Below are 23,692 nucleotides of genomic sequence, written 5' to 3' on the forward strand. Positions count from 1 at the left end.
TGTGCGCGCGCGCAAAAAAGAGGTGGTGGGAGAGAAATTTGAAAGGTCTTCTGCTTTCGGAACTCAGAAATACCCCCCCACCACTCCCCTTTTCCTCCAGCGAGCACGGAGCTTGAAGGAGGCGAAGTGTGAGCGCGCGGGCGAAAAAGAGGTGGTGGGAGAGAAATTTGAAAGGTCTTCTGCTTGCCGCATTTACATAGAGCAGGGAGGGCTGTTAAAGGGCCATATTAAACCGCCCCCCGGGCCGCAAATGGCCCGCGGACCGGACTTTGGACATGCCTGCTTTAAATGAAAAAAGATCTATGATTTTGTTACAAGCTTCTTCTAAAAAACTGAAATATGAAATATGTGTTACTAATATTTTTTCCTCTACAAATGCCTTTCAGCCCTATTTGGGTTTGCACAGTTATTGAATTTTAGAAGTTGACAGCAGAAAAAAGACCCAATGGTCCATTGAGTCTGCCCTTTGAGTTTTTTGTTTTTATTTCTTTAATTGTATTAATTAATTTATTAATTTTAATTACCATTTATTTATTTTATTCGCAGGAGAGTCTGAATTCTAATCCAGCCTTAGGCATGAAAGCCAATTGAGTGACGTTGGGCCAATCACCAGGAGACGGTGAGTTCTAGTCCCGCCTTAGGATGAAAGCTAACTGGATGACGTTGGGCCAATCACCAGGAGACGGTGAGTTCTAGTCCCGCCTTAGCCAGCTGGGTGACTCTGGGCCAGTTAACCTTCTCTAAGCCCAACACACCTCACAGGGTTGTTGTGGAGAAAATAGGAGGAAGAAGGTACACTAGATATGTTCGCCACTTTGAGTTATTCATAAAAGTAATCAAGATGAGATACAAATACAAACAAATAATGAAAGTAATACAGCACAGTTCTTTTTATTTTTCTAAAAAAAAACCCTGCACTTACGGATCTGAACGTTGCCTTCTCACGTCGGCAATTGCCAAATCCTTGCCCTGGGCAATGAAAATATGGAACTCCTTCAACTGTTCCACATAGTCAATGGCAAACTGGAGATTCCCCGTCACATCCACGTTGCCAAAATCTCCACTGTAGACGCTCATCACACTGGTGCTTACCTGCCGATATCCGAAAGGAAGAGGATAAATGCTTTTTAAAAGGTTGAATTCCACCATTGGAAAGACACTGAAGCACAGAAGAAGAAGAAAACATCTTTAAATGCGAGAGAAATGTAGGGAAGAACAACTGAGAAACCCTTTAAAGATCTTATTCAAAGGGAGATATCATCCACACACCCAAGGAATGCATGCTCTTTTTTTTTTTTAGTAAGTAAAAATCATTAAGGGGACTCATGCAAAGAATAATTTTATACAGCTGACCCAGCAGAAAATATTTCGTCTGCTCGTCTCTTTAAATTCTACTGCAATGGTACCTTGACACTCAACTGCTTTGGAAATCATCAAAGTTGGTACTCAATGCATTTTGACCCAATTTTTTTGGGGGGTCATTGTTTGTTCGGTACTCAACGCACAAGCTAGAATTTGTTAGTGTTGGGTGCCTTGTGACTCACTGCATTATTCCTCATGGGGGAAAAAATTGTTTGGTACTTGGCATTCATCACGTCTCCCGGAACCAATTAACAATGAGTACCGAAGCAGAGGTGGGTTGCTGCCGATTCAGCCCAGATCGGGCTCTGATGAGGGCTCTGTGTCGGAGGCAGAGATGGGGCCAGTGTCGTCCGACAGTTATCAGCTGCCTTTGGAGTCAGACATCAGTGAGGCAGATGAACAGCTGGAACCTGTTCCCAGTGCATGCATGCACAGAGTTGCCAGACGAAAGGAACAGCTAAAGAACAGGGGTCGGCTCAGGAATAAAGCCACAGGTGGACAGTGAATGGCCCCTCCCATAGGGAATAAAGAGGAGCGAAAGGGGAGGGGAGTTTGCAGGAGACAATTAGTTCATTAGGGTGAAGATCTGTTCCTGACTTCTTGCCAAGTATTGCCTGCTACAGAGTGGCGTTTGGAAGATATCGGCCTGGCAGCTCTCCAAGCCTGATAAAGGCCTGTAGTTGTGGAATCTCTTGAAAGACTGTTGGCTGGGACTTTGGTGGGGAGGAATTCACTTTAAACTAAATAAAAGCGGTTTTATCGGGATGAGGAGTCGGCTTCGTGCTTTTGGGAAGCCCAGGTCTAAGCGGTTTACAAAGTCAGCCTATTGCCCCTCAACAATCTGGGTCCTCATTTTACCGACTTCAGAAGGATGGAAGGCTGAGTCAACCTTGAGCCTGGTGAGATTCGAACTGCCAAACTGCTGGAAGCCGGCAGTCAGCAGAAGTAGCCTGCAGCACTGCATTCTAACCACTGCTGCCACCGCAGCTTCAAATGGTCATTAAACTTCAGACGGTCACTAAATAAACTTTCGTCAAGGACTACCTGTAATAACGAATCAAGATATTTTATAAGGGCACCAAGCAGAGGAGGTATTCAGCCGTTTCTCTCAGGTTTGGGCAAAACGATAGCAGCGAGGGCTGCAAGAGGCTCCGCCCACCCGCGCCCCGACGTAATGCATGAGCACTGTGCATGCGCAGTTGTGGCGCATGCGAGCGAAGCGAGAGAGAGAGAGAAGTGCTCACATTTGCGAACCGCTAGGGAAGGTAAATGAATCCCACCGCTGGTACCAAGCATTAACTCCCCAAGAAGTCAGGGAAGACGATTAGTGAAAGCAGCAGGGTTAAACTAGAGTTTTGGTTTACATACAGAAGACAAGGATGCCAAGCCCGAAGAGCCGCTAAGATTGGTTAGGGAACTTGGGCTCTTTGTGATTCTCCCATGTCGGTAACTGCTCTCGGATGCTGTATCTGTCTCTCTGTCATCGCTCTACAAGACATTACACAAAGGGAGAGAAAAGAAAAGTCTGCACAGGTGTTCAAAAAAGTGGAAAGGACAATAAACAGCTCTGCCAAGATTCCCAAGTCTGGGATCCATCCAGCCATGTCTCAGGTTAATGTGGCATGCATCATTTGCATGCAATCATTTGAGCGGCACTTAATGAAAACAACAGAAAGGAAATTTAGTTGGTGCATTCAGAAGATCCGGCATTCCCTCTTCAAAGCAATTTTGATCGATTTTAAAAGGAGGCCTGTTTCACTGGCTAGTGGTAGTAGATAAGAGAAATGCTGTGCTGTATTTTTTTATTATTATTATTCTGATTCTTCCTTGATTTTGTTCTGGGCCGTCTGTCCTTAAGACAAAGGAGCCAGTGTTACAATCCCCAGGTTTTATGAAATCTGATCCTACGAGCAAAGAAAATATATTTCTAATTCCAAAGGTAGAAAAGTCTTGCTTCTAGAAAAGCTAGTCCTCGAGATTCAACTACAACCGAGACCCGAATTTTAGTTGCTAGGAAGGCGGTTCGTTAAGGGAGTCATGCCCAATTTTATTTTTTGCCAGGGTTGCTAAGTGAATTGCTGCACTTATGTCATCATTAAGCAAATTGGGTTTAATGCTGTTTTAATTTCAAATGGTCATTAAATCAATGCTTGTAAGTCAAGGCTTACGTATGTCTAAGAATTAATATAGTTGGATTTAATCTACATATTGCGGCTTGCTTGGGAGTCTGTCTTAGTGCATTCTATGAATTGTAGCCACTGGCATTTGCAAACCACAGTTTATGGCAATGAAGTTTGGGCTTTTTAAGAGGGACTCCTTTATTCCCTCCTTGTGAGTGAATCTGTTCTAACTGTGGACTCTCTTTCAATGTAATATTTTTATTATTAGCTGATAACCCGGTGTTGTCCGGGTATTTATTTATAGAAGGAAAATGTCAGACAAAACGTAATTTATAATGTTAGATTTTCCCCCTTATCAAAGGGAGCCCTCTTGTGGAGTACTGTGAAGCCTTTACCATGGCAACTCTACTGCACTGTACAGTAGAAGCCATTTTAAGGCACAACAGGCTGTATCTTAACAGAACACACACTCCAAGGGGTGTTAGGGGTGTCTTACTCCCACAATATTGTCATCTGTGTACCAGGTTTGGTTGAAATTGCTCGAGACGTTCCAGAGTGATATAATAGGGTGACAATTTGCTAAGCACCCTAACTGGATGAAAAGCAATCAGAGGGGGCTGCCTTCCTTTGCAGTCAAATACACATTTTTACAATACAAATTACAATTTTAGTTTATCTTGTTAAAAAAAAATGGCTTGCCACCCCTTTAAAGAAAAGCAAATGTGATCTTTGAAACAGATGATTATTACAATTTTCGAAAGCAGTTGTTCAACCAGACCAGATGCATAAAGTGTTATTTATGAACCACAAAGAAAAAGTGCTGCTTTCTTAATAAGATTCTCCAAGGTATCCTTCCATTATTTTCTTTCTTACAACATTCAGACTGACTGCAATAAAAAAGAAAACTGCAAGCTTCATTTCTTTGCCCTCCTGTTTGCAGAGTGTAGTTGCCATACATTTTACTAAAACAGAACAATCTTAAAGCGTAATCAACATTATGGTTTTTCTTAAAGAGAGATTAAAAACTTGCCTCATCTTGAAGAAATGCTGGGACCGATTTGCTCATCATCTTAATTTTTTCCGGACGTGAAAACTGACTGTCAGAGAAAGAAGGTGCTGTGGAAACTAAAAAGCAGCAATTCACATGGAGAAAGCTAATTAGATTCTAGTCTTGCTAAAAAGATTGACTCATAAAGTGCTCTTGGGAGGAAAAAAACAACCCCAAAGCATGCTTCAAAAACATGTATCTGTAAGTTACGTTTAATATAACCAGCAAAGTTTACTGTAAGGAAACTCAAAGAACTAATGCAACCCATAGATCTACGCAAGTCCTTTCTGCGTTTTCAAATCTCCTCTAAAATAAAGAATTTTTACCATTTCTCCATTCCTACACCTACAACAATATAAGCCCATAAGAATTCCCCCATGAGATATAAGCAAAACTACATAAGATGGTGTATAGCAGGGGTGTCCAAACTTGGGAACTTTAAGACTTGTGGACTTCAACTCCCAGAATTCCCCAGCCAGCATGGGACTGGCTGGGGAATTCTGGGTGTTGAAGTCCACAAGTCTTAAAGTTCCCAAGTTTGGACACCCCTGGTGTATAGAGATCATTTATACCAGAACTTACATTTTAAGTAAATCAAGAATTTGTGGCAAGCCTGGTTTATAAATAAATTAACCAATGGGTTCATTCAATTTATCCATTTATTAAATAGTTACCAATATCCCTCTGTGTGGAAAAAAAAGCCTCTATCAAATTGAATATTATCATAAGATGATCTAAATTCTACTCTTCCTTGTCCAGGTTCTACACACTTCTTAAATCAGGATCTTTTGGATGTAATGGACCAAACTTAAAGATTTTATCAGAAAAATGGGGTTGTAGATGATGAAACAAAGAAGGTACAGAGGAAGTTTAAGACCAGGGTTTTTAGGCGTTTATTATTTTGTTAAAAGTACATTTTTAGGACTATTTCCTGCTTCAAAACAGCAGAAAAACAGGATGCTAAACTTCATCATAATACATTGAAGATTAATTTTAAATGTAACTGCATCCCAGGTACAGGTAATCCTTAACGTACAACCTCAATTAGGACCAGAATTTTTGTGGCTAAGGAAGAGGGTTAAGTGAGTTACACCTGATTTTATGACCTTTTTTTTTGTCACCGTTATTAAGTCAATTGTTGTGTAGCAAATCCATCTTTGCCCATTTACTTGTCAGAAACCACCTGGTCACAAAGATCATGTGACCAGGTGGCAGTCACATGATCTTTGGACGCTGCAATCATCGTATCTAGATGACAGCTGCCAAAAGCTCAAATTTTGATCACGTGAGCTGGGAGATGCTACGACCATCATTAAGGGTTAGCACCAGTTGTAAGTAACCTTTTTTTCAGTGCTGCTATAACTTTGAATGGTCACTCAATGAACTGTTATAAGTCAAGGACTACCTGTATATTACCTATTTAATTATTTTACGTTTGGAGTAGCCAGGCACTGCAATATAGAACTGCTCAATGCAATGCTTAACTAATAATTTTATATATTCCTTCCCATTAGGTGAAGGTAAAGTTTCCCCTCGCACATACAGTATATGCTAGTTGTTCCTGACTCTAGGGGGCGGTGCTCATCTCCGTTTCAAAGCCAAAGAGCCAGCGCTGTCCGAAGACGTCTCCGTGGTCATGTGGCTGGCATGACTAAACGCCTAAGGCGCACAGAACGCTGTTACCTTCCCACAAAGGTGGTTCCTATTTTTCTACTTGCATTTTCACATGCTTTCGAACTGCTAGGTTGGCAGAAGCTGGGACAAGTAACGGGAGCTCACTCCGTTAAACGGCGCTGGGGATTCAAACCGCCAAACTGCCGACCTTTCTGATCGATATGCTCAGCTTCTTAGCCACTGAGCTACTGTGTCCCTTTTTCCTTTCCATTATAGAAACTAAAAAAGAAAGGAGAAGAAAGGGATTTTTTTTCTTTTCTTTAACTAAACATTCATCATCCATTCAGGCAGATGAAGAGTGGGAGGAGAAAAAAAAATACTAACGCTTAGCAATGTTGCAACTATTCAGTGGGCACCAAGTTTTCTACAAAACAAAAAATGTTCCCTATATCCATCAAGAGCATTAAAAAAAAAAGATCTTCCCTGATCCTTCTCTGGAATTAAGGCTATATTAAGCTCTCCCAAAATACCAAACCACATTTGCAAATGAGCTGTAAATCCTTCCCAATCAGATTATTACTTCCTTCTGCATTACTATCTCATTCTCATGCTTTCTACCGTTTGGGTGTTAACTTCAGATGGCAAATGGAAGCAATGCCTTGCTTTAAACAGACAACGGCTCTCCGCACTGCAAACTTAGTTCTTGTTTTATAAGATGCAAACAATTAGCGGAACAAGAACAACCTACGAATGCATTAGTGGTTTAGTCAGTCAGTCGCATAACGTAAACTAATGAGTAGTCACAAAATGTTATATTTCAGGAAGGGTCTTATTACTCACTTCCTGCTGGGTTGTCATTGGGCTCAGTTGGGGGATCTGATAAAAAAAGTGCTTTTATACATACTTTTATTATACTTAACGAGAAGGCACTCATTATAACGGTGCTGCAATTAATTGACAGGATCTATTTATCTAATGACGGATAATAATTTGGAATGGGTTTTGAAAACGGACTGGAAAACGTTTTAGAGTGGGCAGATGATAGGTAATCCTAAATAATATAAATAATAACTACATTAAATATATATAAATAAATAATAACCACTATTTAAATATAAATAAATAACAACTGTAATCATGTTGCTTCTATTTTTACTATTTATATTATTCTTTTCATTTCCTGGTATGATTTGATTGCTTATTAGTAACCTATGACTATTACGAAGTGTTGTATCTTATGATTCTTGATTCCTTCTTTTTTCCTTTTATGTACACTGAGAGCATATGCACCAAAGACAAATTCCTTGTGTGTCCAAACACACATGGTCAATAAAGAATTCTATTCTATTCTATTCTATTCTATTCTATTCTATTCTATTCCATTCCATTCCATTCCATATATTCTATTCTGTTCTGTTCCGCTCCATCTATTCTATTCTATTCTATTCTATTCTATTCTATTCTATTCTATTCTATTCTATTCTATTCTATTCTATTCTACTCTACTCTACTCCATTCCATTCCATTCCATATATTCTATTCTATTCTGTTCCGCTCCATCTATTCTATTCTATTCTATTCTACTCTACTCTACTCTACTCTACTCTCTCTTAACTAATATTAAGGCTAGCTATTAGCTGTCACAGAAGACACACTACTTAATGCATACATTTTACTAAAGTAGAACATTAGGTTCATGCAACCATGTATAAAATAATTACCATCTTCAGCACTAAGCACTAAGTCATCCCTGCCAAGGTTTATTTTTTCTTTATCTGTGCAAGAGGAAAAATGGTGAGACAATTAGGTAAATTTGGCTGTTCAGGATATCCTTGCAGGTTGCAGCTTCTAGAGATGGGAGAGAAGCAAAATGAAATCTGGAGTAAAATCAAGTTCTGAAAAGGCCGCCTTTGCAAACCACATGTCCTATGCCACAGGAAGAAGAGGCTATCTATCAACATTTTTAGTACAATTTATATGGAGGTAGTCCTTGACTTACAGCTATAATTGGGCCCAAATTTTTTTTAATGCTAAGCAAGACAGTTGTTAAAGTGAATTTTGCTCCATTTTACAACCTGTCTTGCCATAATTGTTAAGTGAATCACTGCAGTTGTTGAGCCAATAACACAGTTGGTAAGTGAACCTGGCTTCCCCATTCATTTTGCTTGTCAGAAGGTGATTCCAAGACCTTGGAACTTCTGCAACCGGCATAAATACAGGCCAGTTGCCAAGCCTCTGAATTTTTGAGCATGTGACCCTGGGGATGCTGCCGCACTTGTAAGTGTGAAAAATTGTCCCCGCGTCCCTTTTTTCAGTTCCATTGTAACTTTAAACAATCACTTAAATCAGGGGTGTCCAAACTTGGAAACTTTAAGACTTGTGGACTTCAACTCCCAGAATTCCCCAGCCAGCACTGGCTGGGGAATTCTGGGAGTTGAAGTCCACAAGTCTTAAAGTTCCCAAGTTTGGACACCCCTGACTTAAATGAATTGTGGTAAAGTCAAGGACTACTTGAATAGTACATTTCTAAAATAATGTATGGATAAAACATTTGTATCAAATGTGCATGGCGATGATTGAATGATAATCAAGTCATCACCTGATAAGACCTTACTACCAGCATTATACACCACGTGGGATAATGGAAATAAAATTCAGGTGCAGCTAGTCCTCATTTAGCAACAGTCCAATGTAATTACGGTTCATACTTACAATCATCATCATTATCTTCTTAATGACCCCATAATCCCTTGCGGGGTGGAGTCTGGGCAACTGAGTGGGGCTAGCAGAGTGTTTACTGGCCGGATGCCCTTCCTGTTGCCAATGCCGAGTTTTGTTCAGCAGATATATTCTCAATTGTGCCCAAAGAGAGACATATCTCCCTCCACCTAGGATTGAACTCACAGCCTCCTGATTGTGAGGAGAGAGCTCCACCTCTAGGTCACTGCACCACTCTAACTGTTCATAATTGCAATGATGATGAAGAGTTAATTTTACCACTGACCCATCCTTGTATGTGTGACCTTTGCAGGTGTGTAAAGCAAAGGGATGTTGAATTACGACCGTAAGCACAGTCGCCCTTAGCAACCACTTCACTTAATGATGGAGTTGCAGGCCCCAACTTTAGTTGCTAACTGAGGACTACCTATAATAAAAACTGGGATGAACCATCATGGATTTGGATCCAGGAATAGCTACAATATTGATCCAGACAGGGTGTGAGCCATTTCCCCTTGCATCTTCTAAAACAATCCCACTAAAAAAATTAATAAAGATATATGGTTTTTTTTAAATCCCTCCTGTCGGAGGTGGTATTCAGCAGGTTCTGACCGGTTCTGGAGAACCGTTAGCGGAAATTTTGAGTAGTTCGGAGAACCGGTAAATTCCACCTCTGGCTGGCCGCGCCCCTATCTATTCTCTGCCTCCTGAGTCTAAGCTGATCAGGAGGAAAGGGGGATTTTGCAGTAACCTTCCCCTGGAGTGGGAAGGGAATGGAGATTTTGCACTATCCTTTGTCACTGCGTTAATTGGTTTGCCAACTTGTGCTTATATTCTGCGTTATACAGTAGACTGAATTGTTTCTTATCTGACAATGATTAATGCGCAAGTCTCATAATACGTCACACATTCTTTCCTTTCCTTCTGATCTTCCGTTCGCCTGCCAAGGAGGTGGGCAACATAGCTCTTGCCAAAATGTAAGATTTAGATAGTAAGATTTGTATTTTATTTTATTTTATATTAAAAGTTTTTTATTAGAATATGTTTTCGGGTTTTATTTTCTGCTTATTCGGAAATATGCCGCTTGGAAAGCCGACAGTCCACACCTCATTAGTTCAGGGTGGAACTTCCCCTGACATCCTTCCCCTGCCACGCCCACAAAGCCATGCCCACAAAGCCATACCACGCCCAGAAAGCAACGCCCACAGAACCACTAGTAAAAAATTTGAATCCCACCACTGCCTCTTGTACTTATCAACCTTGTAGATGCACTTGCTTGAGGAAAACTTTTCACAGTAACATAAAACGACAACGGTGGACAGATTGGGACAAAAGTAAGTTAAAAGAGAAACGTTACGGGCATGGAAAAGGTCAGGTTTTGCTCACTTGAGGTGGCTGATGGTATATCCTCTACACTTTTAGAAGGAATTTGCCTATTTGAATTCCTTTTCAGAGCCTTCATAACGGGATTCAACTCTTCCTCCGAACCTGTTTCAAAACAAAAAATATGAGCACTGGACAACACATAAGACCAAAGACCCTATCTTTTATCTGTGTTAATTCATCCAGGTTTTAAAGATAAAAACCAAAGAATACAAGAGTGCCAGCCCTTATCAGCATTCCTCCTCGAGGTGATCTGAAATTCCTTCATTGTTCACTTCCTCCCTTTTCCCCTTCACTGGATGAAATTTGCAAGGACTGCCACTGAATGAGACAATTCCGTGTTTCTTGTAATGCAGGCGGTCCTGGACTTACAACCACAATTGAGCTGTTCTCAATTTCTGTTGCTAAAGCAAACAGTTGGGAATTGAGTTTTGCCCCGTTTTACGACCTTTCTTGCCACAGTTGGTAAGGGAATCACTGCAGTTGTTAAGTTAGCAACATGTATTGGTAAGTGAATCTGGGAGTGGTGTGGTGGCCTAGAGGTGTAGCTCTTGCCTCACAATCAGGAGTCTGTGAGTTTGATCCTAGGTAGAGGCAGGTGTTTTCTCTCTCTGGGCACATTGAGAATATATCTGCTGAATATAACTCCGCATTGGCGACAGGAAAGGCATCCGGCCAATAAATACTCAGCTCAATTCAGTTGCCCAGACTCCACCCCGGAAGGGATTATAGGGTCATTAAAAGAAGATGATAAGATTGTTAAGTGAATCTGGCTTCTCTGTTGATTTTGTTAAGCAGAACTTTGCAAAAGGGGATCGTATGACCCCGAAATACTGCAACCGTCATAAATATGTACCAGTTGCCAAGCACTGAAATTGCGAACATGTTACCATGGGGATGTTGCAACGGTTGTATGTGTGAAAAACAGCCATAAGTCATTTTTTTCAGTCCCATTGCAATTTCGAACAGTCACTAAACAAGTGGTTGTAAGTCAAGGACTATCTGTATGCAATTCCACCTTTATAATGAAAAGTAAAATCCCGTGACTTCTAGAGTCCCATTTCTTTATCAAGAAATATTTTCATCCGTCTGGTCATGTTATCCAATATTGCTATTTCACAAGTAGTTTCGTGTCAGGTAATCAAATGTCAAGTACATGCTTTTCTTCTTGCGTGATGGGCCTTAGTCAGATGTGGTTGCCCTAGTTATTGTTACTATGGGAAGGAAACTTTTGAGTTGCTAGGATTTTGAAAAAAACTGATTGATGTAGACCAGGTTGTGATAAGTTGGGCTGGCTGGAAGAGGATCACAGCCACAGGCTGAGGCGAGAATCAACTTTTGAATCTTGGAAGAGCTAAAGAACAGAACAGATAGCTAAGCAAATCTTAGAGTTATAGTGGATCATAGTAGATAGGAGCATCTACTATCAGAAAAGTTTCAAACCAGTCAGAATAGAGCTGGAAGGGACCTTGGAGGTCTTCTAGTCCAACCCCCTGCTCAAGCAAGAGACCCTGTACCCTTTCAGACAAGTGCCTGTCCCGTCTCTTCTTAAAACCCTCCAGTGATGAAACACCCACAACTTCTGAAGGCAAGCTCTTCCACTGGTTAATTGTTCTCACTCTTAGAAAGTTTCTCCTTAAGTTTCTCTTAATTCCTTCTGATCTTAAGAAACTCCTTAACATTTCTCCTCATTCATTCCGATCAGGAAGAATTTCTGCAAGCAACCTCAGTGGTCCACATATTTTAAGAAAACAGATGTAGGAGGAAGAGCTGAGAAAGCCATAAAATGATACATTGCACTGGTTTCCAGCTGTGCAAAATTGCTTGGAATAAAATATATATATATGCCTATCCCAAATTTACTTTGCTGGGCACAATTCTCTTAAGAATAATAATGGAGCACATTTAACTCAAAACTGTTCATTTAAGCAAAGTCCTTCAACTGGTTGAAAAACGATGTATGAATAAAGCTTTTACTTATCTTCCACTTGTGAAGTTGCCTTAATTTGCTAAATTGAGGGGCTAAAATGAACTTTGAAAAAGTGACTATTTAGAATTGCCATCAATTTGTGCTGGCAAAGGGAAAGGGCTATCTACAATATTGATTATGTCTCCCTGCCACACTAAGGCAAGAAATAAATCTGTCAGGCCTGCAGTTATATTCCTTTTTAGGATCTTTGTCCTGCCACATTCTCTATTATTTCATTATGCTGTTTCATTAGTGTAGTAATTGGGAGGGGGAATAGAAAGGAGTAGAATTGTGGAATGTGTTGTTGTCATTCTTTTCTAGAAGCCCAAGGTCATTCTTTTGTCTCCGCACCTCTGCACCTGTCCGGAACTAGATAGGTGGAAATGCCAGCATGGCCAAAGAAGATTGGACCATGTGATGGATTTATGGGTTTGGGAATAAGATCATGAACTTTCAACTGGGTGGAATCCCAGGAAGCGTTTAGATTTGGGATTCCACAGATGAGCCAACATGTCTGTCTTATTAAATTGGAACTTTAAGGATAGCTCTGCCTTGGATTTAACTCTGATTTAATTCTGCATGCTATTTGGAACGCTAACAAAATCTTGCAGGAGAATGATCCAAACTGTCAGGCATAAAGAAATTATTTTTAAAATGTTATCCAGAATATACGCTACCATTCCTGACTTCTAACTGATTGGACAAGAGGAAAATAGGAAGTCACCATAAATTAGATTACCGTACAGATTTTTTGCCCGACGTTCTGGAGCTACTGAAAAAAAAAATACAGAATTTCTGAATTTCTCAGTTCAGAGCAAAATGTACTTCCATTTAAATCCCGATGGAGGTAACTATGCCCTCCTGAATCATAAATCTGGACTTCTTTGCTTTAGGGGATAAAAAACAATCTTTCTCAGAACTGAAGAAGCTTTAGGGATGAAGAGCGAAACGTCAAGGAAAAAAGAAGTCTAGTTCCCTTTTGAAAAAGCACCTTTGGGACAATTAACCCTGAAGTCTCAAAGCTGCTTCCAGATTGAAGGCATGGTGCTTCTAAATTCCATCCAACAGGAGGAAGTTCGGTTTTATGAAAATCAATCTAACAATCTTTATAAAACAGACCCAGATAAGAATGAAATAATTTTTAAATGCTCACATATCGGATCTCTTTGGCTTCCCGGAATGGATTTATTTTCGTCTGAAAACTCTGACTCACAATTCTTGGCACCTTCATCATCATCATCTTCATGGTTGTCATCATCAGCTGGAGGGGTAGCATGATGAAACTCCACTTCCTTGGTTTGGAGAGGGCTTCCATAGACGGGGGTGCTTGATCTTTGCAATCCATGGTCCACCATCAGGCTTCTGTTGGCAACAATTAATGAAGTGGAAAACTCTGTTTCTCTCTCTTGCATGCTTCTGTCCTCTGTCTTATCGGCTGTGGAAAGAAAATCCTTATCTTTCTCCAGACACTGGGTTTCTGAAGATGCTAGATTAAGGTGGATTATTTTTTGGAAAGCCATGTTCTCTGAAATCTTTGCTCTTTCGTCAGTTTGCTTGGAGGCCTTCTCGGTAAGTGGGATCTTAAGTTCGCTATGGTAATCACTCGACACCGTCTCCGTCAATGTTGACATTTCTACAGGTAACCTTTGTTCATCTAAATCAGGTGTTGAATCACCGGTGACTTTCTTGCAATCGACTGTGGGTGGCTGAGAAGCAGGACCGAAATGTTCCAAAATTAATTTTTCTAAATTTGATGTTAATGCCGTGTTATCTTTTGCTGGAGCAACCAATTTCATGACGGTTTCTTCTTGAGGAAGGTTTAAATGTTGAGAAGGTGGAGCCTGAGCAGTTTCCTTAAGTAATTTCTGTAAACTGGAATTAAATTCACTTTGTTGAAATCTGGATGGTGCACTAATCTTGTTTGCAGTCTCATTGACTTCTTGAACACAGTCTGTTTCTTGTTGACTGATAAAACCTCTGTTCTCAGTAGACTTTTTGATTATTTGCATCTCATTGCTGCTCTCTGTGATTTTCTGGCTACGTGATAAGATTTCAGAGTTTTCCTGGAGTAACATTTGGAAACGGGCTTGGAATTCAACCTGTCTAGAATTAGAAGGAACAATAGACTTTTCTACTGATTCAATTACTTCCTGACAATCCAATGTATCTTTGGCACAAACTGAGCTCACAGACGGATCAGGCTGTAATGTGGATTGTGTAAGTTTAGGAATTTCTAGGTCTCCATGTAACACCATTTGTTTTAAATTGGCTCTAAGTGCTGTAGGATCGCATGATTTGGGTTCAACAGTTTTCACAGTGGTTTCCGTCTTGCCCAGAGGCTGCTTCCCAGCTAATTCTCCCTGGATTCTCTCCTTATGATCTGCATACTCTTTAGTGGCTTCCATTGTGCCATCTTGCATGACAATCTTCACATTGTCATCTTTGTATGTATCTTTGCTTCCCGCAACAATTTCACCCACAGACTCTCTCAAATGACTGGACGTTTGGAGTGAAGCAAAGCCTTTCTTTTCATTCGTCTGTTGATAGGACTTTTGTTGATTCTCTTTAGGAATACCATCAAAAGGTGTTTCCAACATGTCCTCAGTACTGGACCATGTTGCCGATTCTTTCAGCAGACTGATGAGTTTGGCGTTCAAATCACTGCATTCTCTGTTTGGTGGGACATTATTTTTGGATACTATCTCAAAAACTTCCTCTTGGGGACAGTCTGTTCTGTTCTGAGTTGCACCACAGGTATCAGGTTGTATCAGCTCTAGTGACGGAACTAGCAAGTTCTTTTTCCAAGCAGTATTATCATTTAAATACATTTGCCTATCCTCTTTCTTGGGGACTTTCATTGGCACAGATGTTAATCCTTCCAGTGATCTAGGCAAACTTTCCACGCTGGTTGTGAATTCTGCAGGCTGAGTTTGGAGCAAGTCGCGTTTTTCAACAGTTCCTTCTGTTTGAGAACCCACTCGAATCTCTTTTGGATCACTGGGATAAGAATGATGGCTGCGCTCCATCACTTTATTTAAAAAATCCCTTTTCTCTGATGTAGGATCTGCTGGTTCAGAGACATCCATTATTAAATGATGCCTGAGAGAGGCCTGTAGATCAGAGGTTTCCTGAAGCAACTTCTCCAAACTCATATTAAAAGCATCAGCGGCTGCAGCTTTCGGTGGGACCAAAGTCCTATTTACAATCTCTACGACCTCACTTGCTTTAAGTCCAGCTTTGCCATTCGTGTCCGGAAGGACAAAACTAGGTTCTTGAATCTGGTCACTGGGAGCCATTGGATCCTTTCCTACTAACTCTACATGTGGAATCCCTTTCCTATGTATTGGTGGGCAAGAGGACTCCTGCAACTCTTCAACCAACACCGTTGGTTGAAAACTACTGTGAACATTATGCTGTATTGCTGGTGAAACCATTTTTATTCCTGCATGTCCCCTTATTGGGACATCATCTAAATGCATGGGTACTGTAGTTGCTGACGGGGAAAACATGGGTTCTGCTAAAGGACTTTGGCGTGAAATGTTAGCAGTGGGGTTTTTTGTTTCCTCCTCTTGCAGAGGAAAATCTGATCTTCCATCATCCAACATGGCTTGGCTACTTCCAATTCTTTCTCGTAACTCTTTCGTGTAACTCCCAGTGCTGCTCTTATGCTTCTGCGGGATGGTCTCGTCAGTTTTGCTCTGACGTTTAGTCCCCATATCCCAAAAGTTTCTCAGGCTCTGGAATTGGGAAGGGTTGAGCATTTGAGACCTGGATTCTTCGTCCATTTTTTCTTTCAGTGAATGAATCTTAAAAGGAGACTTTGGCTGAAGAGCGGGTACAATAGTCCCTTTTCCTAAAGCAGTGACCTTTGGCCTTTCACCTTCTTTAGAAGATACCCTTTCTTTGTAACTCGGCTGCAAATTGCTCTCATTCAACAATCCCGTAATGTTAGTATTTTTCTGCTCCTTTGAAAGTACTTCATTGGCTATATTAATGTCTTGGCTTTCCGTAGATTTATCCCCTGGGGTGGGCCTGCTTGTTCCTGAAAACGTAACACCAACACCTTCCATCTCAGAGTCCTCCTCACTTAGCTCCACTTTTCTGAAGGTAACTAAATTATATTTGCTTTGTTCATGGTCAGATTCACTGGTTGCATACCCAGAAGATCCGCTAATTGCTTTTAGCCTAGCATATTCCTTTGTATAATTAGACATGTTTTCATTTGTAAGAACGTCCTTATTTTCGAGCTCTGGAGTCTTCTGCCCACCTTCCCAGAAAGCCTTCATATCCTTGACTCTTTTCTCATCTCCTATCATTGATGGTTGTCTTAACTCATGTTGTTGCAGGATCGGGTTACTTCTCTTGTTGGCATGGGCCATATGTTCGCCATCTAGAAAACTACAGTCCTTTCCTTTAGGATCTTTTGGAGTTTCTCCAGATTTCAGCTCCATGTTTTCTTCTTCCAAGAAAGATTTAACATCTCTCTCGCCATCAGTGTAGATCTGTGAACTAGTTTCTCTTTTCATTCCAGTTCTGAAAGAAGTGTCTTCGGAGTTCTTCAAATCCACATAGGTTTTACTTTCAAAAGCATCTTCGCATCTGTCTTTTAGGTTACTTTCATCCATCTTGTCCTTACTCTGACCAATGGTCTGGAAATGGATTCTCTTAGTGATCTGAATATTGCGAGAAGTTGCCTTCTCGTTTTCTTTGCTTTGGTTCAAAGGAGCTTGGTCTCCTAGGACCTCATCACTTGGACTTTCTTTTTCCGAAAGTGATAATTGTCCCGGTTGCCTTAAGTCTCTGCTTGTCGACTCTCCTCTTTGATACAGAGAGGATTTCAGATTTAACGGATCTGAATTTGACCCCTTATCTTCTCCAACTACAGACCATTCTACTGACTTTGGAGTGTCCATTTCCTCTGCGAATGGCCTTTCCTGAGAGGGTATCAAAACTGTTTCTTTGTCAGCCGTACTGGAACTTCTTTGGAACCAGTCTAGCACTTTGGATATGGATTCATCGGCGGCCTTCAAACTTTCAGCAGCATATTTGTCAACACTGTGACCCACAACAAGAGCAGGCTTACCTTGTTCAGGGCCTGCAAGGCCAGGTTTTGGCAACATGGCTTCCTCTGCCTCAGCCAAACGCAACTCCGGGCCTACAAGAGACACAGACAATATTTCTTGAGAAACGAGGGAGAAGAGGGGGGATTTATAGCCTCCCAAATTAATGGTATCACTTGATTTCCAACTGCCTAGATCGGCCTGACTATATACCAGGGGTGGGGAACTACGGCCCTTTTATGACCTGTGGACTTCAACTCCCAGAATTCCCGAGCCCACCAGGTTGGCTCAGGAATTCTGGGAGTTAAAGTCCACAGGTCATAAAAGGGCCATAGTTCCCCACCTCTGCTTTAAAGAAAAATGTATTTCTCTTTTAGATGTATTTTGAATTAGAAAAGGGGCCATTTTTGATGGCAGTTTTCCAGTCTGCCAAATACTTCCCAAAGCATTGCCTGGCAGCTAAAATACTTGTATTTTTAAAGCTAATTTTAAAATATGTTGTCCGATTTATAGGATTTTCATCAGCCAATCATTTAAATTTGTAGTTGGGTTTTTTTGCAGATTTTTTTCCCTTCTACAACACATTAGAGTCATATCAACATTGTTATGTCATCATATCTGTACATGTATATAATATTTTGCTTCTATATTTACACACCGTTATACATAGTTCTATATGTATTTATATATATTTTTCAGCTTAATTAATTTTCTTGTTTGGCAGCCATTTGTACCAATTGTTCCAAATTTCATAATATTCCGACTCTTCTTTATCTTTTAATTTCAGTGTTAATTTGTCCATCTCTGCACAATCCAAAGTTTTTTTTATCACTAATTCGCCCGAGGGGGGTATTATTTTGTTTCCAGCATTGGGCATATGCTATTCTAGCTGTTAGCAAATGTGTTAATATGTACTTAATTTTCTTATATTGAATTCATATATTTCCCTTTGATTATTCCCAGCAGAAAGATTTCGGGTTTGTATTTTATCTGTTCTCCTGTAATTTCTTGCACCCATTTCCAGATTTTTGTCCAATATTTTTGTGTTTCTGGGCAGGTCCACCATATGTGATAAAAAGTCCCTTGTACTTTTTTACACTTCCAGCAGGTCGGCTTCATGTTTGGGTACATTTTAGCCAATCTTGTTGGTGGTAGATGCCAACGATAAAACATTATTATAGACTAAATTTGTAGTTTAATTATTACCTAGGATGTCCAACTGCACAATCGGTGTTTTTTAAGTAGAGATATTTATATGTTATTTATTCACATTCCATGTCCTGCATTTTCATTTAAAAAAAAAATAACAATCTCCCAGAATTGTTAGAAATTCTTGAACAGCCTGCTAATCTGTTTTGACAATGCAGCTATTACTACATTTTGTAGAAGAATCCTAAAATCATAGCGTTTGAAGTAACTTCAAACTCCCTACCCAGAAGATTACGAGATTTATTATTTTTACAAATAACTCAAGGCAGTGAACATATCCAATACTCCTCTTTTCTCCACAACAACCCTGTGAGGTGTGTTGGGCTGAAAGAGAGTGATTGGTCCAAGGTCACCCAGCTGGCATTTATGGCTAAGCAATAGCAATAACAATAGCACTTAGACTTATATGCTGCTTTACAGTGCTTTACAGCCCTCTCTAAGCGGTTTATAGAGTCAGGCTATTGACCCCCCCCCCCCCCAAAAAAAAATCTGGGTCCTCATTTTATCCACCTCGGAAGGATGGAAGGCTGAGTCAACCTGGAGCCTGGTGAGATGCGAAATGCCAAATTGCAGGCAGCCAGCAGTCAGCAGAAGTAGCCTGCAGTACTGCAGTCTAACCACTGTGCCACCACAGCTGTAAGGCAGGATTTGAACTCATGGTCTCTTCACTTTTGAAGCTGGTGCCTTTTCTTGGAAAATTTCCACTGATGAATCCCTTATGCCTCCAGAAGATAAGCTGTTCCATTGCTTTGGAACTCTTGACAGTCAAGAAATTCCTCCTTATTTCAAGTTTAGGTCTCTTTATATAAAGTTTCCACCTACTGATTCTTGACCTACTCTTAGGAACTCTAGATATTCAACCCATACTCACTTCTTTGTGACAGCTCTTTGAAACTTTGAAAACTGCTATTGTTAGATACTTGCTATAGTTATAATGGTTTCCACCAATGTCCTCTGTTCCGGTGGGAACAGAGGTTTAATCTCACTGGTCGAAGGGTCTGATAGCTCCCTATAAAAGGGCTGCTGTCACACTCAACCTGGATTGTTCATACTTGTTGTGTTATAATAAAGAGCTGTTGTTACCATTAGCCTGTGTGTGCGTGTCCATTACCCAATCTAACAGCTATTGTGTCTCCCATTAGCTTTCTTATCTCAAATTAAACATACCCAATTCCTTCGTATTTTCGATAAAAAATCTTAAATTCCTGGTCAAATTTTAAGCTGAAAGTTCCTGTTGCAAACATTTGAAAGGCACCAATCAGCTGTTTTTATTTTCTCATAACGGTAGCGATTAGACTAGTCTATGTAGGAGGTGACCAAATAGAGATCGAAGGCAGGGTCAAACACACATCACCAGTTTGGAGTCACTATGCAGCCATAAGAGACTTAAGTTCAGCCCCTCCTAGAATTCCATTGCCTCTTATCCAATGCTACCATCATTTATCTTGACTATCAATAGATCAGATTCTTGTGTATAGTAGCATGGAATAAACTGGTGGCTCAGTGGCTAAGATGCTGAGCTTGCCAATCAGAAAGGTCAGCAGTTTGGCAGTTCGAATCCCTAGCACCGCGTAAAGGAGTGAGCTCCCGTTACTTGTCCCAGCTTCTGCCAACCTAGCAGTTCGAAAGCATGTAAAAATGCTAGTAGAAAAATAGGAACCACCTTTGGTGGGATGGTAACAGCGTTCCATGTGCCTTTGGCATTTAGTCATGCCAGCCACATGACCATGGAGATGTCTTCGGACAGTGCTGGCTCTTCAGCTTTGAAACGGAGATGAGCAGCGCCCCCTAGAGTCGGGAAGGACTAGTACATATGTGCGGGGGGAGGATTTACCTTTTACTTTGAACTTAACTCCTGTTCCTGATTACTTCTGCCTGACAGTTTGGCCACTAGCTATGGAAACAAACCGGTTTGTCCACACTAAATAACAAACAACGATTTGCCAAAAATTAGAAAACAAGATGCACAATTGGAATAAAGAAGAATTTTTCTGTTTAAGTTCAGATTCTGGAGTCCTAGCACTTACATCCCAACAAACACACCAAAATCCTTCTCCAAGCCTTCTTACTTACCAGCTACATGAAAAAATAAACCGAGTCTCCTTAAGTATAATAACTTGCTAGTTCTAATTCTGTTTGACAGTGTTGCCGCTATTTATTATTATGAAATAATTAGCAAGAACACCAACAATATGATGATGGGGAATTAACAAAGAGGCAAAAACATTACAAGTACAGATAGTCCTCGACTTATGACCACAATGGAGCCCCAAATTTGCATTGGGCTAGCAAGATAGTTAAGTGAATTTTCTCCCTCTTTACAACCTTTCTTGCTACAGTTAGGTGAATCTCTGCAGTCGTTAAATTAGTAACATGGTTGTTAAGTGAATCCGGCTTCCCCCTTGACTTTGCTCGTCAGAAGGTAGCAAAAGTTGACCATGTTACACTGAGACACTGCAACCATCATAAATACATACCAGTTGCCGGTTGCCATGCCTTTAGAAGGACATTTCTGTATATAAGAAAATATTATAATATTCTGTATATATATCCAAATTTTGATCACATGATAATGGGGAGGCTGCAATGGTCCTACCGTATTTTTCGGAGTATAAGACGCACCTTTCCCCCACCCCCAATAAGAGGGTGAAAATCTGGGTGCGTCTTATACACTGAATACAGCATTTTTGGCCTAACAAAACCCTGCTCTGTTTGCAAAAATGGATGTGCAGAGGGTTTGGGAGGCTTGCGAAGTGCTCCTGAGGGCTGGGGAGGGCAAAAATGAGCAAAAAAACAGGATGTTTTTGCTCGTTTTTGCCCTCCCCCACCAGCCCCCAGGAGCACTCTACAAGCCTCCCAAAGCTCTGCATGTCTCCCTCCCCCTTTTCTTTTGCAAAAAAGACAGGCACGCAGAGGGTTTGGGAGGCCCGTAGAGTGCAAAAATGTTTTTTTTAAATTTACCTCTTCAAAATCATGGTGCGTCTTATACTCCGGTGCATCGTATAGCCCGAAAAATACGGTAAGTGTGAAAAAAAGTCGTAAGTAACTTTGAGCCAGTGGTGGGTTGCAGGCGGTACGCCCAATACTGGCGTACTGGAGCCTGCCCAGAGCACCATGTACCGTTCCAGTACGGTGCTCCAGAGGGCCCACCTACCCACCCGAGCTCCTTACCTGTCCTTTAAGCCTTTGGTGCTTCCGTGCATGGCGCATACGGCGCCTATGCGACGCTCTGTTGAGCAGCTGGAGCGGGATCCGGAACCCACCACTGCTTTGAACGGTCACTAAATGAATGGTTGTAAATCGAGGACTATCTGTACTATCATACTCCTAAAAACAAGACTGAAGATAGGATGAAACAAGGGTGACTGACCCCTTGCCTGGATGCTATCTCATTGGCTTTCGTTATATTTCTTACCAGCGCTGGATTGTGTGGCGTCTCTTGGCTCAGGATTCGGCTGCTTAGCTTTGGACTGAGACACAAGTGGAACCATTTCATTGTCCATGGTGCTGGGAACCATCTTCCTGGATGGTTCCCCTGGAAGTGCAGCTGCTGTGGGAGGACTCTTCACCAAGGATGGAAGATCTGAGTCATTAAAGCTGTAGGAACTTGAAGGCATTTCTTCTTCTTGAGATCCTTGTCCATCCTTCATGTTACCTTCTAAAGCCGGAGAACAGGACCTTGCTGGCTTTGCTGGAGAAGGTGGACTGTCTAAATAGTTTGACTTCATTCTCGTTGCCTTAACGGAGTTGGTGTCTAACAAATTGAACTCCCCAAGTTCTTTGCCCTCGTGCAACTCGAGTTTTGGTGGGCATTCATTCTTCTTTACGCTGGAGGAGAACCTGACCTGCTTTAGCGTTTCCAGTGAGTTTTGAGGATTGTCTTCTCCTGGGGGAGGGCTCTTCTCTGCAACGTCTTCAAGAATGGTGGAGGCTGGCAACCCACTTTTGTTCGGTGGCTCCAAGGTTTGACTGAGGCGCAACACTTCAGATCCGTGGAACTTGAACTGGAGCTTCGTTTGAGGATGCTCTTGGGTTGCTTTCGTTCGCCGTTGGCCTGCTTGATCCTTCTAGGTGCTCTGGGTAAGGAATCGCTACTCTGCAAGCTGAGATCAGAGGTCTTGTGGATGTTCTTCCGGGCTTTTGGTACAGGCAGTTTTCCTGTCTGCCTAAATTCTGAAGAAGGCTGTTCAGATGCTTCTCTTCTGCCGTAGTTCGGTAAATTTACTCTGGGCTGGTTGTCTATGGAAGGTGAAAGAGTCACTGCAAAACAAGGCACATACACATAGAAAGAGAGGGGGGAGAGGGGGAGGGAGAGATAGAGGGAGGGAGAGGAAGAGGGGGGAGAGAGAGGGAGAAGTGGAGGGAGAGAGAGAGGGAGAGAGAGGTGAAGGGGAGAGAGAGAGGGAGGGAGAGGGAGAGGTGGAGGGAGAGAGAGAGGGAGGGAGGGGGAGAGGGGGAAGAGAGAGGGAGGGAGAGATAGAGGGAGGGAGGGAGAGGGAAGGAGAGAGGGAGAGGGGGAGGGAGAGGGAGAGAGAGAGGGAGAGAGGGAGGGAGAAAGAGAGGGAGGGAGAAGGGGAAGGGAGAGGGAGGGGGAGGGATAGGAAAGAGAGAGGGGGGAGGGAGAGAGCCAAATGGTGGGAGAGAGGGGGAGGAAGGGAGAGGGAGGGAGAGAGGGAGAGGGAGGGAGGAAGAGAAGGAGAGGGGAGAGGGAGAAGGAGGGAGGGAGAGGGGAGAGGGAGGGGGAGAGATAAACACACATACAATGAAAGGTTTATAAGCCAACTGCAGATAAGAATTGTTTGGCTGCTTCAAAACGTGTGGACTTCAACTCCCAGAATTCCCTAGCCAGCCATGCATTATGATAGGCCTGGAACAGAATTGATGCTAACATGCTTATTCTAAGGGTGCAAAGTCCTATCGCTTAAGATTTAACCTTATTCTATAGAAATAGTAAAACCAGAATCATTTTTCTTTCTTACGTAGTAAAAGAGAGAGGCAGTTATAAAAGTGATGGTTTTAGTAACTGCGTACACCCAGCAAAATTACAGAAAATAGGCCAAGCTATTATTTATGTTGCCAGTTTTCCAAATGCAGGTGAACATTTCCACGAGTGACTTCTTCACTACAATCTGAGTCCACTTATCTGATTTTTCTGAATGCTGTGGCTAGGCTCAGAGCAAGAAAAAAATATCCGATTAAGGTCAGAGAG

At 41.5% G+C, this 23,692-nt stretch overlaps 1 protein-coding gene across 5 annotated transcripts in view; it reads right to left on the reverse strand.

The window, feature by feature from the left end:
• SYTL2 (synaptotagmin like 2) overlaps positions 1 to 23,692 on the reverse strand; it is a 75,881-nt gene that overhangs the window by 12,578 nt on the left and 39,611 nt on the right. The window contains exons 1-7 of one of the 5 annotated variants that reach the window (XM_081951227.1): positions 21,899 to 22,335; positions 17,298 to 17,369; positions 10,249 to 10,350; positions 7,866 to 7,919; positions 4,513 to 4,607; positions 2,731 to 2,850; positions 923 to 1,092 (exon numbers count right to left, since the gene is read on the reverse strand). In XM_081951227.1, coding sequence (XP_081807353.1) covers positions 923 to 1,092; positions 2,731 to 2,850; positions 4,513 to 4,607; positions 7,866 to 7,919; positions 10,249 to 10,350; positions 17,298 to 17,369; positions 21,899 to 22,211 — 926 coding nt within the window. In that variant the 5' untranslated portion in view covers positions 22,212 to 22,335. Of the gene's footprint in view, positions 1 to 922; positions 1,093 to 2,730; positions 2,851 to 4,512; positions 4,608 to 7,865; positions 7,920 to 10,248; positions 10,351 to 13,367; positions 17,370 to 21,898; positions 22,336 to 23,692 lie in introns of those variants that run through there. The other 4 variants (XM_081951225.1, XM_081951224.1, XM_081951223.1 and 1 more) reach the window with 4 other exon arrangements.

The sequence above is a fragment of the Natrix helvetica genome (assembly GCF_964273705.1).
Source record: "Natrix helvetica genome assembly, chromosome: 4".
NCBI classification, from domain to species: Eukaryota; Metazoa; Chordata; class Lepidosauria; order Squamata; family Natricidae; genus Natrix; species Natrix helvetica.